The 15,956-nt window shown below is 45.2% G+C and overlaps 1 protein-coding gene across 1 annotated transcript in view; it reads left to right on the top strand.

The window, feature by feature from the left end:
• The window catches only part of PRCP (prolylcarboxypeptidase), a 30,283-nt gene extending 26,359 nt beyond the window's left edge, over window positions 1–3,924 (top strand). Inside the window, exon 9 of the mRNA XM_057364033.1 lies at window positions 65–3,924. Within this exon, the coding sequence (XP_057220016.1) occupies window positions 65–269 (205 nt within the window). The 3' untranslated portion in view covers window positions 270–3,924. The remainder of the gene's footprint in view (window positions 1–64) is intronic.
• Window positions 3,925–15,956: the final 12,032 nt, after the last annotated feature.

The following is a 15,956-nucleotide window of genomic DNA, read 5'->3' as shown; positions in this document are numbered from 1 at the left end:
GCAGCCTCACTGCTGACTGCTGTGCACCCTGCATGTACCCTAATGAAATACTCTTTCCTTGYAGCAACGGTGGCCTGGATCCATGGTCTGCAGGTGGGGTGACCCAGAACATCACCAATTCCCTSGTGGCAGTTGTGATCCCAGATGGAGCCCATCACCTGGACCTACGCAGCCGKAACCCTTTGGACCCCAAGTCTGTACAGCAGGCTCGAGCCATGGAGATCTGCCTCATGAAACAATGGATTGAAACAGCCAGGCACAGCCACTGAAGTGGTACTGCAACAACTGTGACCATTACACTTCTCTTGGCTTTGCTGGGAGCAGGGCCAGGCCTTTTGATACGGTCATTGGAGCATTTCCCTCCTGCTTCCTCACCTGCATTGCAGTGGTTGCCATGGCTTGTGTCTGCTAGAGAAGCAGGCAGCAGATAGATGGAGAGCATTCTCTGATCATAAACTCCAGTCAAARTGCATGGATTGAGCTGCCTGCTCTGGTTTGCTTTCCTCTTCTGCTCTTCTCAAATGCTGTACTTAACCACATAGTAATGGGTTCCTGTTCTAGGATTGTTACCCTTCTCCTTGCTGCGCTGAGTGATTATTCCAACTGCTGGTATATCCAGCAGTGAGTTACATGGCAGGGCTGTTGATTGTGAAAATCCTGCTGCCTTCAGAGTGATTGAACTTTCAACATCCTCTGCTGGTGGAGATACGAGGGAACAAAAATCACATCTTACTGTGATATTTGGTGGAGAAGTAGGGAAGGCCTGGGAAAGCTGGCTGTGCTGTTTGTAAGGCAACTAAACAGCCCTTACCYTTTGGAATCAGTGCTGGAAAAGAAATGAAATACTACTTTTTTCTACCTAGTTTCCCTATAGCTTAATAATGAGTGGATTTTTGTATTCCATGCTGTACTGAATGGTCAGGGCTGGGCCCAGACTCTGCTGATAACTGGCTGATCATGCACAGTCTGCATCAGGATTTTATTTCTTCTTTTGCTATATGTCCTAATCTGAGATATCTATCACTATCTGTGTTGATGGTTGCTAAAGAAAACTGGGCTTATTTTRTGTGYGTAYATGTGTGTATCCCACACAAACAATTAGCTTTTTAAAATCAGGAAGCTTTTGTAGCTATTCTCTTGAAGACCAAATGTGACACTTGTGCTGGCTAGATCTTRTGAAGTGACAAATAATTGGGGCTGTGCCTTGTGTGAGTTCTTCCCTCCCTCCCATTCTGTGTATTGTTCAAATTCTGCATGATCTGTTTGCTGATGGCTCTTCAATAAAAGCCTTTTTWAAAAAAAAAAATTGTTTGCTGGACAAACTATTGAAAACACAGAATGCAGCTATCCCYTTGGATCAGCCTAAAGCCTGATGCTGAGCTCACCAAGCCAGGTGCACTGGGCTTTCTGTAAGGCTTCCAAACCAGACAAACTGCCCTGATTCATGAGACAGCATATTTGACATTAATAAATGGCTGGGGCAGTCCCCTCGTTTTCCAACTTTGGCTTCATTCACACTGCAGCCCTTCTTCAGAAAGGATTCTTTGCAGTGTAAAGGACAACTCCATTTTAGAATGATTCAGGCAAGTCTTCATGTCCCCAGACTTGTAAAATTCCATCTCTGTTGAAAAGTTTTCTCAGCTTTGATGRTATGCCTGATGGTTGAGTATTTTCCTAAGAACCCACATGGCCTTTTCTGTTTCCAGTCTCCTCCCATCCTCTGGGAACAAAGCAAACCCAACACTGAATTTCTGTCTTTTCAAGATACACTCCTGTGTATCTTCTTTCCAATAGRTAGGCTTTTTCCTCATCTAGTGTTAAACATGGCATTCATGTTCAGATTCTGCAGTCTGAACCTCTCATGCTTTTGRGCAAGGTTAATTTCTTAAACTGCAGAGAACAAGGCCAGACAAGATCTACAGAGCTAAAGGAAGAGCTATGTAGGATTTGCTTGAAACCTGTCGACTGAAAACTCTCTTTTCCAATAGTTCCAGTTTTTGCAGTAAATATACTCCAGACTCTCACTCATGAGCTTTATAATAACATGTACTTGATTTTTTTTAAACAAATAATATTTATTGTTCTTTAATCAATTATGTTACAGCAAAGTTTTTAGAAATACTGTTGCMTCTTCTTACATGCTAATTGATGTGTGATAATGTCCTGGTTTATTGCAGGGCAAGGAATGAAACCCTGTAAGAGTTAATATAAATTTGGGGACCAGAATTGGTTTGAGTAATCAAGATCTTGGTCTAATTGCTCCTATTGCCCGCTGATGGCTCAGGGTGCTACTCCAAGTGCAAATTTTAGGATAAACATTTCCATATTTTATGGACAAGGACATGGGGATATTCATGCACTGGGCTGTGAACAGCCCAAATTAACAGCCTCTGTATATTATTAGTCAGCTTGTGTCTCCTCTCTCTCCCYTGCTAGTGAACTTACTGTCTCAGGAAACAGCTGCTGCTTTGTTGTATGAAAAACACTTTTTAGTTTCAAGCAGCATAAGTAATTTAAAATTTCATTCCTCTTTCTCTTTTCACTCCTTCATAAGCAGAAAACGTTGCCCTCAATAACACTTAAAACAACATGCAGTTTTTCAACTTTTAAGTTTTGTAAAATGACACTTAAAATTTTTTTCAGAGGGGTTTTGTTTGTGGTTTTCCTTTATTTTGGGGCTCTTGTTTAATAATCTTACTATTCTGTTCAGTTTCTGTCTGTGAGACACATTCAAGTGCACTTTGGATCAGGTGCTTACTGTTTGGGCCAGTTTATGAATTACGTGACTTGTTTTTATGTTTTTTTTAATTGATCTTTTTACTTTTTTCCCATCAAGCTGAGTAGTCAAAAYTTTGGGTCTTATTTATCTCAAATATTCAGACTTCATCTTAAAATCCACACAGATGTACATATGTCTGATTGCTACCAAGGGACTATCTTGTGGTTTGGCTAACTCATCTAAATGTTGGCTCTCCTGTGTGTTTCCTACAGGTGAGAACAAGCTGAGCCATAACAAATGGTAGATTTATCTTTCCAGGCATATAATGATGGGCCATACTTAATCTCAGGCTTATGTAAGTCTTTGRCATGCTTCAGAAATTACTGGAATTTAAAACTGTATGTTTCCTACTACTGGGAAAAATGCAGACAGAAAAAGAATTAGCATTTTCTACAAAGCATGAATCTTAGTGGTGAACCTGCAGTTTTGCATCAATAAAAATGCATTCAAACATTGAAATTTTGAGTTTCTGGAACTCAATTTTGTTTTGCAGGGCATGAATTTTTATCCTTTGGGAGATTCCAAGTTCTGCAAGTGACATTGTCTTATTTGCATTTGACTCTTGAGGAAGGGGAGGAAAACTGGTTATGGAAGTCCTCAGACACTGCAGTCAGGGTGACARATGGTGAGTCTCTGCACTCCTTTAGTAGTTTCTCACTTCAGAGGTTTAGCTGTGGTGAGGAGCAGGGGTATGAGCTGGTTGTTCTCTGTAGGTGACCACATAAAATACAATCAAGCTATTTCTAATGGGAAAAGTCCATTTTTCTTTTGAAAGCTTTCCCAGGCAAACATGCACTTCCCACATGTCAACAATGAGGAAGGTTGTGAGGACAGATCTGTAATGTCCCGTGACCTGACAAGGGCAGATTTTAACTAAGTATTTAATAGGGCAGAGCTAAAAGTCTTGGGAAGGAACTAAATAGGTTCTGCAACTCATTTTGTTTGCAGGATAATTTTAAATTTTGAGGATGATAATTTGAAGATGATCAAATATTTCATAATCAAAGGAGTGTATAAAAATGAAAATCTCTCCTGGAGCATGGATTCTGAATCACAGGAAAAGTGAGAAGTTCTGTCTCCCATGCTGTCTGACCACCAAGGATATTGCAGAAAAATGTCATTTTGCTTTAAATAAAGGGATTTCTTTTTCTATCTCTGCTCTTATAAAGGGTATTTGGCTGTTGTGAATCGCATCTCTAAGGAATCATGAGGGACCTCAAGATCTTTATGTATGTTAAAGATTGCACATAAAAACTTGGATAGTTCAGCTCCTTGCAGGACTAATGGTGGAATCATTGTGCCTTTCTGGCAGTTGGGAGGATTCTATGAAACCATTAAACATGGGAGGAAAGAATACAGGGGATTGTATACTCCAAGCCCCCATTTTTTGCTCTCCCCTATTGATTCAGAACATTGTTATGCAGTGACTGGCATCTTAATGGGTGTTACTGTAGCCTCTRGGTTCTGAGGTTTTTTTTTCTTTTATAATCCAACACCTCTATGTTTTAAAACCAAAGCCTTGGTCTTACAAAGATGACTGCAAATCTGTTTTTTTTAAGACTCTCCCTGTTAAAAATCCTAAAATGGTTTGTTTTGGCTGTGCAGGTTAGCTGAAAATGTGCAGTGAAGCAGTGGCAAAATATATATGAACAGAAAATATCTGTGGTAAATTAATGATGCTTAAGAACTTTTTAATTTTCCCCTTCTATTATTTAAAAATATCCAGAATTTATAATTTAAAGATGCTGGGCATCAGAGCTTCCCCTGGTCTGAGTGTACTTCTGCTCCTATATTATTTTAATTCCTTGATTTCACAGCACTGCCTCCAGCTGCAGGAACATAAGCCTTTCTTTTTTTATCCCCCAGCCCAACTTACTTTACCAGCAAATCTGAAACTATTTGATCCACATGCTTTAGGGCAGTGTCCTTCCCTGAATCCTTTCAGCAATACAAGCCCAATGAAGAAATTGCTTTACAGCAGAGTGAGATTGCTGACAGCTGATTGCATTGCTAGCCTGAGCCCTGCTGAGGTGGGGACCYGCTCTGTCCTCGCTGCAGTCCCTGGTTGGGATCCTGTGGGTGTAACCTGTGGGCATCTCCATATGTAACGATGTTCTCTCCAAAATCCTCCGAGCTGTACCCGAGTGTTTCCCCAGTGGGGAGCGAAGGCTCCACGGGGCAGGTGGGGGCTGCCCAGCCCTCAGGGACTTTTCCCTCCGCTGGTGATTTGAAAAATCTTTTGGTTCCATCCCCCACTTTAGAAAGTAGGGGCAGYGAAACACTGAGACCGGGAATAGCAAATCCCTTCCGTTTGTCTTGTTGTTTTCTAATGTATGCGACCTCTCTGGGTGGTTTAAGCGGTTTAGGTACTTTCTATAAAAGGGATCTTTTAATGACAAAACTAATGTGATTATCTTACCAAGTGTGAGAGGCGTATTCAAGGTTTAAAGAAAATCTGTTAGAATAGCTGAATGTATCTGCTTAATCCTTTCTCTAATGTGGGTGGACAATGCTCTGGGAAGCAATTGGTCTTTCTTTCTTAGASTAAATGCCTGGTCTCCAGAGGTAGGAACTTGTTTGCAGCTTTTTATACCCTTACGCTTCACCTTCTCGAGAATACAAAGGCGCAGGAGAGAGGCAGAGAGCTTTGAGAGGCCAAGTTTCACCTCAAATAGCTGGGGGTGTAACCAACACAGGGCCAATTCCGGCAGGCGGCTGAGCACTCTCTGCTCCCTTTGACTGCCACCAGAATAGAGGGTCCCCCTTTTTACCCTCCTGCAAACCCCATTCCCTGCAACAGAACACGTTCTCCTTTCTGAGCATGCCGTGAAGTCACCTGCGGTTACTCAGATGACAAGACCCTGTCTAGTTTTGTGCTTTGGGTGAGCAGCCCTACCCATGTGGATTCATGGCTTCAGACCCAAAGGTCCAGTTTTCCATATCAACCCCTTGGAAAGGTTAGGATCTACTGACAAGTKATTGCAGGCTGATGCATGAGCAGGTGAGGGAGGACAGCACCRAGGGTGATGCTGTGGGATGCAGCCACAGCTGGACCTTGTCTGGCACCAGCCTGGCATTGTTCAGCTTCTCTGCTCTTCAGAGGCCTGTACTTGTGATTCTCTGGATTCCCTGTGTCTGTCTGAAGGCACAGATCTTGGAAACATTAGGAGATTCTGTTGCTGAGAAAAGTTAGCAAGGTAGGTAGAACCCCCCATGTTGCTGAAGTATTTAACAAAGCAAATAGTTGCTCTGGGACTCTTTAGCACATCGATCTGGCTTTATAGCCATTTTCTAATTTGTTGTCCGAGCATCCTCAAAGCAGCATATCAGAAGGAAAAGGATACCAAGCTATTGCCTTCCCCAGTTGGAATGAAATGCAGTCTCCGTTCTCCACCCACTAGAGCAGCACAAGAAAAAGAGTTACCTCAACATYAGTGTATCTTCCTCACCAGGACAGACAGTCAGCTATAGTTCTATAACTCATCTACCTACCTTGACTGTGGGCTTGGTGCTAGGTTCTTTGTTGGGGAGAGAGACACACTGCTCAATTATTTAGTGGACCACCTAAAAATCAGTCCCAGATTGTATTAAACTGAATATTCTGAAGTAGGGAAAAGCAATTTTTACAGCTGGAAAAGCAATTTGTACAGCTCGTCATCTCTCACATCTCTCCCTGCTGTACAACCAGCAGTCATGGTTCAGGTTGAAGGGACCTCAGGAGGTCTCTGGTCCACCYCTCCWGCTCACAGCAGRGTCAGCCACAGGRTCAGACCAAGATKYTCAGGARTCAGTCCAGTTGGATCTTGAAAGTCTCCAAGGGTCTGCACAACCTCTCTGAGCATTTTGCTCATCTGTCCACATGGTGGAAAGGTTTTGCAACTTGTCCTTGCTTTAGTATATATGTTTTTATCCTCCCACCTTGCACCATTGTAAAGAACTTTCTTCTGTCTTCTTGGTGAGCCCTGGAGGCTTCTATTAGGTGCCACCAAAGCTGTTCCTTTTCCAGGCTGAACGAATCCAGGTGCCCCATCCTCTCCTCACAGGTCAAGTGCTCCAGGCCCAGCCATCTCAGTGGTCCTCCATTGAATTTGCTCCAGCTGACTGGTGACTTCTACCGGGAGGCTCCAAACTGGCTGCAGTATTTGATTTGTGGTCACCAAACACCAGTTGGAGGGAGAAGATTCCTTCATTGGATCTTCTGGCTTTGTTTCTGTTCATAGGGCGCAGGAGGCTGGCAGTCTTTGCTGCCAGCACACTCAGCTTAGCTGGCTTTATGCCCAGTTTGATACCCAATGGGACTCCCAAGACCTTTTCCACAAAGCTGCTCCACAGATGGTCAGTGCCCAGCCTGCACCACCACAGTGAGTCCTTACTTCCCAAAGACAGGATTTTGTTCTTGCTCTCATTCAATTCCATGAGGTTTTTGTCTCCTTCCAGCACATGTGACTGAATGGGCACCTTTGCTTTAATTCTTCCCTCCAACTTGGTGTTATCTGCAAGACGAAGAAATTCCAAAGAACTTGAGATCTGAGAACAACGTGGCTTCTTCATTGTCTCTCTTGTAGGAAATACACTTGAACTCTTTTTGAAAGTACTTGTTCTCTAAAGTTTTTGCAGCATTCAAAGGCTGACATCTTGCCTGACCACCTTCTTCTTGTCTGCATCCCTGCAGCAGTTCTGTCATGGATTCTGCGCTGAGATCTGACCAGCTGCTAGGACAAGGGAGGAAAAGCTGTGGCTGCTCCGATCTTTAGGGGTGATGTTCAGTCCTCATAGCCTCTACAGCGCAATGAAAATAGGGCCCAGTCATTTCTGGGACTGTGAATTGGGACAGGTTTAACAGTTAATCACTGTGCAGGCAACTGGGGTGAGGAAAAGGAGCAGTCTGGACTGCCTCTCTACAAATGGTAAGTGATTTCTTTTGGAGGATGGTTCATAGGGTCAAACAAGTCTGAGAGATCTATGCAGTGTTTCATCACAGGTATTGCATGACCATTTTGTAAGTAGGGACCAGAATAAGACCAGTCAGGTCTTGCCTTCAGTCAGGTTTTTCTTCAGAGGGAAATATAAATGTTCAATGTTTTAACATGATGTCTCTGCCCAAATCTTGAGTGGTGCTCCAGGGCTGCTCAGCATTCCCAGGGAAGCTATCCAGCACCTCTGGGCAGATGATGAGGAGTCATCAGGAGTGATGGCAGGCACAGCTCAGTGTGCCATTATTTCCAGCACTGGCTTACCAGAGCAGCCAGAGCTCTGCTTCCACACCTGCACATGAATCATTTTTACAGGAAGCCACCCAGCTTTTTGCAGTATTTAATGTCCCTCAGTGTTCCTCCAAGCACCTCACAGACCCACTGGTGCCCCCAGCTCCTTGCCTGAGGCTGGCTCTGGTGATGTGAGCCTCATTCCTTTGGTCTAGGGGAGGACGATGGGCTCCCCTCCACGGAACACGTATCCATGTGTGAGCACACACATGAAGGCAGTACTTGCTAGGCAAATGAGACTAATAAATGTCGGGGCAGCAGGAGGTGAGTGCAATCAACTGTGAGAGCCTGAGTTATAGCGGTAACCTGCTGAATTCCTGGGTCACAAAGTAATTTACAGAACAACCCCGATGTCATTCAATAATTACTCCGCCAGCCCGGACCCCGAGGGGCGCAGCCTCCTGCCGCGGGTGTTATTAATACCATCAACAAGCAGCAGGATGTTGGTGTGAAGAAAAGAGCCACAACACGAGCGTGTGAACCTGAGGAACAAACGGAAAATGGTATTAGCAGGATATTGTACCAGACTCCAAAAATGGATCTGCCTTGTCCTAGCGAGTCGTTTGGCAAAATATGAATGTGTCCCGGGTGGCAGTGGGAATGGCTGATGGCAGTGTGCAACAGAAGGGGAGGAAGAGCGGCGTGTCACTGGCTGCTCATTTATATCTCCCAGCCCCTGTGATAGTCCCCATGGAGACTGAACGGGAGAGGGGGGAGGAGGTGGTTTCCAAGCACCCCAGAATAATTTAAATTAATATCCAGTGAACAATGTAAACCTTCCCTTTGACGTGGCGTGGGAATAGGCAGTCACGGTGCTCGGGCTGGGTCAGCTGAAAGGGAAGGTAATGCCACAGCCCGGGATTTGATCAGCAGAGTAAGCCAGGGGCTCGACCTCTGCTACCTCAGTTCCTCCCTCCCCTTCCCACCCCCCATCCTCCAGAACGTCGAGAAATGGCAGCAAAAATATCTTTTTTGTGAATAGAGGATTCCTGGATAGAAAGGATGTGTAGGAAACCTGCAAGTGGGTGTAGAGGGCGGTGCCTTCTGCAGTGTGTGTGGACCCTGGCATGTGAGTGCCAGGAGATGCAAGTGCCAACAGGGTAGCACTGGCATAGCTGCACTTTTGAATCATTTCACAACACCACTTTGGGTTTTCTGAACCGTCCTCTCCCAGCTGAAGCTCTGTGTGCTCTAAAGGTGACTGCAAATCTGCAATAAGGCACCATGTGAGCAAACCCTGAAGAGGATTGAGCCTGAAGTAACCCTGAGTTGTTCCTTAGCTGGGAAAGGACAGCAGGGGGCTGCTTGCTGCCCTGCTTTGGTCTGGTACAAGTGGCTAACAAACAGCCAAGCAGGGCCCTCCTTGTTTTGGTGCTTCCTCATGCAGAGGAGCTCACATTTTATTTAAACATGAGGGCGAGTGTTTCTCCAGGCTTTTAGTGCATCAGAGAAGGCTTCCTGGTTATTATGTCAGGGATAAATAGCAGATACTGGCCAATTGCAGAAGATACTCAGCCCCAGGGCTGAGACAGAGTGAGGCTGTCACCTCAGTCACTCCCTGAGGTGGCACACCCATGTCCTTGCTTGATCCACCCACCACGTGCGTGGAAGATAGGTCACCATCACTGACCAGGAAGTGACCATCATGCCTGAGGTGCCCTGCTCTGCAAAGAGCCCTCCTGGAGCATCTCTCTGGCTACAGGGACAGGAGGAGTGGCATCAACACTTTCACTTGGAGTATGAGATTAACTCAGTGATTCTTTTTGTTGCTTGAAAGTACAAGATGAGCAAATCTCCACAAAATTGTATAGCAAACAGAAGCTGGAGCTGCCCGGTGGTAGGCAATACCCTGGACTGGTGCACTGGTGGACGAGTTCATCGTGCACTGGGCATGCCTGGCAAGTCAGGAGTGAACATGGCCAATTGACTGCTTTTTCAGAGCTTAGGTAGAATCCAGAAGTCTGTGTAACTAAATCAGAATTAAGCAGAGGTCCAGCACCAAGGAGAAGTGCCCAGGAACCTGCAAAACTACCAGGCTGGAGAGAAGCCCAGCAGGCAGGCAAGTTATGATTTGGGCAATGCAGGGAGGGACAACCCTATAGCTGTGTGGATGCCTCATCCATAGAAGTGTTCCTGGTCGGGTTGGGTGAAACTTTGTGCATTCCAGAGAAAGATGCCCCTGTCCATGGCAAGGGGAATGGACTAGATGGTCTTTAAATGTCCCTTCCAACCAACTCATTTGATCTAAGGAAACATGTGCAGATGGGATTTCTGGGAACCCCAGAACCTTAACTGGGAACCAGGGGGAACTAGGATAGATGAGCGTGTCCTACACCCATGGTTAGCAGCCACAGCCTGAGGTTTAAGAAGCAGCTCAGACACACAACTTGTTTCTCAAGCGACTTCTTTCTGTGATCTTTTTCAGTGTTTGACCAGTGCCTTTCTTTGGCTTTCAGTTTTGCTTTGCTGTTATGGTGCCAGTGCCCATCAGGCAGACAGGAGGCCCACAGAGCGCTGCAGGCAGTGGTGACAGGAAGTATGGGGACATTGTGACGTTAGTTTTACACTCTGCGCCCTTCCTTTTGTTCACAGTTTAGCAATCCATTCCTGGTGACCTCCCGCCCCATCTAACCTCTCTTTTTGACTTGCCCTACGCAGCCACTGCCAGAAGTGACTGTAATTTTGTGCCTGTACTGCTTCTCTTGATGAGACCCAGGGAAAAGGGGTGAGAGATGTGTTATTCTGATGTTATCACTGTTACTGCCTAAGAACAGGATAACCAAAATATTTCTATTTCCTCTGTTTCGCCTTTTGTGCTCATGCACGGATGTTGCCACTGATAGTCCCTGAATTTCCCCCAAAAATAAAGAGTGTTTTATCCGTATTCCCCGAGTGTCCAATACAAATGCAAATCAGCTCTGAGCCATTGGTTTGTTGTTTTTTTTTTTTTGGGTTTTTTTTTCCTGTCTGGCCAGCACTGCTTGGCAGGTCTTTTCTCACTTGTTTCTTTTCCTCCCTTTCCTTTAGCTGGTGTGTCCGAAGCGAGGTCCCCAGGAGGGTCAGAGACCTGCTACATTCCCACACCTCTGCCCTCCTCTTCCTCCTCCTTCTGTTGCCCAGCTTGTGTCTTTACTAACCCTTTGTGCAGAAAGATCTAAAGGGCTAAAAATAAACCCAGACTCACTCAAATTCCCAAAAACCGTGTTCAGGTGGGCCACACTGGTTCCAGACGAGAACATTTGAGCCCTTTATGTCCCTGCTTTGTTGTTGCTCTGCACAGTTCATCTCTTGGACAAAACTGAGTAGGGCATCACAGCTACGGGGACCCAAGATCAGAGGAGGAAGGACTCTGAAATTTCTCATCACTTGAAACAAGTCGGTGATTCTCAGATAATAAACTACCTAAATGAGTGACTCCTGAATCCCACAGATGGGATTTGAGCGCAGGGGATTTTAACAAGCAAGGCTGGTGAGAGTAACTAGTGATCTAAACCATCAGGCCAAAGCAGATGCCTACTCACTTAGAAAATTCATGCACAATTTTAAAAGGGACAAATAGTTAGTAGACTAGGCTGCCAGGTTAAAGCCATGCCCTTTCTTCTTCTGCAGTTGACACGTTTCATTATGTGCCCAAATTTCAGTCTGATGCCAGTTCTCTGTGCCCTTAGCATCTCTTGCCTATTTTAAAATCAATTACTTTTAATTGTATTTAAAGATACAGCTGAACATATTTAGAGGTTATGTTTGATATGTACAGGATTACTGCAGGGAGAAGTTAAGAATGAGGCATCAGCATCAAAATTCAGCTCCAGCAATCCAGCAAAATGCAGCCTGCAGGTCCTGTCATCCTGAGCTGAGCATCACTGCCAGGGGCAGCCACGGACTTGGTCAGGATTCTTGCCATGGACTTGGTCAGGATTCTTCCTCCCATGGGTTTCAGATCAACCAAACACTTAAATACACACTACTGGTGCACGAGCAGCTCCTGCCTACCAAAATGTTCTTGCAATGGGCCTAGCATTTAGGACACTCTTAAACCCCAGCAAAGGGCTGGTGAAGCCCATGTGGGGCTGAGGGATGCAGCTTCTCTCCCTGTTTGGGTCCACCAAGCAGATCACAATACCACTAATCTGCTGAGCCTGTGGGCCTCACTCCATTTTGTGGTGTTTGGGCCCACGGAGACCAGGAGCTGTCTGCTGGGGGTAAATGAATTTGTGTGGGAAACATGTGGCACCCAGTATGTCCCCCTGCATCCCTTTGTTGCCATTTCCCATCTGCCCAGTGCAGATACCCACAGTTTGCTCTGCCCTCAACGCTGCAGCTGAGCTTGGCCCTAAAAAAAAAACTCAGAGGGAAAAGAATAATTTGTGTGGGTTTCCTTTTTCCCTTTTCATCTTCTTTCCCGCTGCTATTCATTTAGCATGAAATAACCTTCCAAATCAATCCGGAAGAGATCATTTGAAACTGTTGCTGTTTCCCCATTGCTAATTGCTGGTTTGAAATCCCATTCGAATCGCCCTGAATACACAGTCCAGTGTTCCTAAGCTAAGTGCCCACCAGGTATTTTTCCAGATGGGCTTTTATTTCCCTGCAAAAAAAAACCCCACAAACAACCAGTCCTGGATCGCTGGTTGGATTTAATGGGACAATAGCATCTCCATAGTACATCTTGTTTCCGAAACAGAGCAGTGTTTTGGCAGGAACCAGCCTCTGGTGAGTTTCACAGGCCTGGCGGTGTGTTTTGGTACTGGCAGAGCCAGAAACGAAGCAGTTAATTGCCCTACTGGGAAGGAGGAAATTTCTTGTAAAAATCCAGAATCTGGTTGAACAATGTGGCCTTTTATTTTTCAGCCTTGGAATCAAGCCTGGCTGCCCTTGTAAACAAAGAAAGGAAAGAATCACTGAACCAACCCAACACATAAAAACTGACCACGTCTGTCTTTGAAGTTCCCTTTATGTTGTTTGGAAAACTTGGGATTATAGAGGTTTTTTCTTTCTTTTTCTTTTTTTCCTTCTTTTATTTATTTCTTTTTCCCAAGAAAAAGAGGCATGTAAGTTAAGGGAAACTTTTTCTTAAACAGAGAAGAAGTCATTAATTAAGTATCCCATTCATCCCCGAGGCACCGGCTCATCAATCAGATTTCTTATTAGCATTCTGATGACCCGCCTGACCCCCTGTCTCTGCACTGTCTGCATGACGACACCGACAAGCAGACCACACACCGAACGGAGGAGGATTATTCGACACTTTTCCTTGCTCCGGGGCCGGGGCACAGAGCTGGGAAGTGGAACGATGATGGGCGTTGTTGTTTTGGGTTTAGGCGAGTCAATAAGTGGCTCCTGCAGGAACAATCCTGAGAAGGGTGATTGAAGATGTGTCTGCTGCGTGCAGCGCTGCTTCGGGGCTGGGACCTGTGACTTGATGCTATCATAGGGTTTGTCTGCTCCAACTGTGGTCACAGGGGGCTTAAATCCAGAGGGAAGAGCAGGATTTTAGTTCTCTTACTTTTGGGTAACCTCTGTCAGGCAAGGATTGGGTCCTGATGGGTGTCTGTGGGCTCCATAAGTAGACTGCATCCTCAGGGTGGGTAAGAGTTCCCTGTGTTACCAGTCCTCAGGCCTTTCTCCTTCCAAGTTATCCCAGATACAAGTAATTAGCTGATTAAATCGTTACCAACTACTTTTGGGCAAGGTTTTATGTTAAAAGAAGGGGACAGTGACAGCTGCAAGTTGTGAGGGTGCACGTCTTTTCTTGAGAGAAAATCGGGCTGCAGCAGCCCCTTGATCGGAATGGGAATTTACACATGCACATGTTAAAAACAAGGTTCACTCTCCTGTTAAAATTTAAAAGGTTTTAATAAATGACAATAGGGTACAGAAAAGCAAAAAAACATATGATGCTGGGTGCTTGGCAATCTGCCAGAGGCACACCTGCTATTGACAGGAGACATCTTTAAATACATTTCCTATTGCATCAGCTTAATGCCTATTCATAGATATTTATACACATTCAAATTTTTCTAGGAACTGTTTAACATGGATCTGCCTTTTAAGAGCATGAGCAGTGATGATGTTTAGGCCCCTGGGCTCATGTCCATGTGGCCCCTGTTCCGTAATTTCAGCAGATGGTCCTTGTTCATGGAGAAGTGTCTGTAGGAAGGGCCCCTAATGGGTCACGACATCCCTGGCCTGTTCATTGCAGATTGTCTGAAGGCTGGGGGGTCCCATCAGCCAGGTTCCTTTGGATGTTCCACGAGCTCTGACTGGAGACTTTTCACTGCACATCCCAAAGCCTCTGTTCCTTCCATCCCCACCCTTTCTCTGTCAGGGTCTGTGCTGGCCTGGCAGCTGATAGTCATGGGGCGATGGCCTCCCCACCCCCTTGTGAATGTATGCACCCTTTTCCCCAGCTCTGAGCTGCTTCTTATCTTTAAGGACCACTGCCGCCAGGGCCTTGTTCAGGGTTTTTTGGTGACTTTCTTTGCAGCTTTTGTATAGTTTTGCTATAATATGAAAAATGTCCTTTATGAAAATGTGTAAGTCACAAGCCATAACACTTCAGTATAACACAAGTATTCTATAACTATATCTGGTTTACAAAAGAAAAACAAACCCATCAGTGATGATTTTACCACTGTGTCTGCATAACTAAGCTACTTATGCAAAAAAAGGCAACATTGTTCACATAGCACTCATCTTAATATTTGTGAAAGCCAACACTATAATATGTGTTTATAACACACAGGCATCTCAGATCAGGTAGCCCAGGGTTGAAGGGGTGTGGATTTAGATACAAGAAAGAAGTTCTTTACAATGGGGACATCGAGACACAGGTTGCCCAGAGAGGTGGTGGGTGCCCCATCCTTGGAAACATTCAAGGCCAGGTTTGACTCAGCTCTGAGTGATCTGTTCTAGTTGAAGGTCCCTGCTCATTGCAGGGCAGTTGGACCACGTGGCCTTTAATGGTCTCTTCCCAAACCTAAACTATTCCATGATCCATGATTCTGTGATTCCGTGATGGCCTGGACCAGGGAAGGCCGTGGGAAGTGGAGGAAGGCATCAGTGGAAGTTCACAACTGCTCTCCCGGAGGTTTGTAGTGACGTTACGCAGTGCTGCATGTCCAGGGGGAAGAAGGGCAGTGTGAATGATGTGCCCTGTGAATGGACCCCGGAATATGGTGCTACTCTTAGGGCAACTTGTTACCAAGAGTTGGCTGAAATTTCTAAATGAGATTCTTTTTACCAAGTGTTCTCAAAACAAAACATTTTGACTATTTCTTTTTGAGTTGAGGAGGCTGTTTTCCTATTTATTATTTACTTTCTATTTTTCTTGCTCTTTTTCAAAAGCAAAAGTACAGTAATGTGCGTGGTGGATGAAGAAAAAAAAATCAGAAAATGTGGATAAAATCGGGAAGTTTCTAAAGTATAGCCGGCTTGAACCTGACCAAGTGTCACATATTCTCTTTTAAGTCTCACAGTCCTGGAGAGTTACCACCACAACTCAGCTCTGAACTTAGGCAATATTCCCTGAGTCACTACTAAAACTGGTAGGGATTGGGTACCTTTAGGAGTCTGAGCCCCAAGGTTTAGCCTAACAAGGGAAGTCCCTCTGGGGAACAGTTTTCTCTCCAGTTGTAAAACATCCTTGTCTTTGGGGCTCACCCTCAAGGCAGAGGGTTGTTGCCACAACTAAAGGGAATGACAGGCTGCTAAGTCGTCCTTCCTGAAGATGAGAAGATCTACATCAGCCTTGGCTGATGGACAGATGGAGAGGATGGAAGTGAAAATGGGCAGCAGTTTCATCTGTCATGTAAAATACCAAAGCAGCACTGGGAGCAGATACCTGAACCCAGGGCATCACAACCTACGCAGGCGCCTTTGGCACAATGCTCCAGGAACTCTTAAGCTCACTG

Source organism: Malurus melanocephalus, unplaced genomic scaffold (genome assembly GCF_030028575.1).
Source record: "Malurus melanocephalus ecotype Western Australia unplaced genomic scaffold, MMel_1.1 scaffold_34, whole genome shotgun sequence".
Taxonomy (NCBI): Eukaryota; Metazoa; Chordata; class Aves; order Passeriformes; family Maluridae; genus Malurus; species Malurus melanocephalus.
The sequence above is the reverse complement of the archived record's forward strand: the minus strand, read 5'-3'. Positions and strand labels throughout refer to the sequence as shown.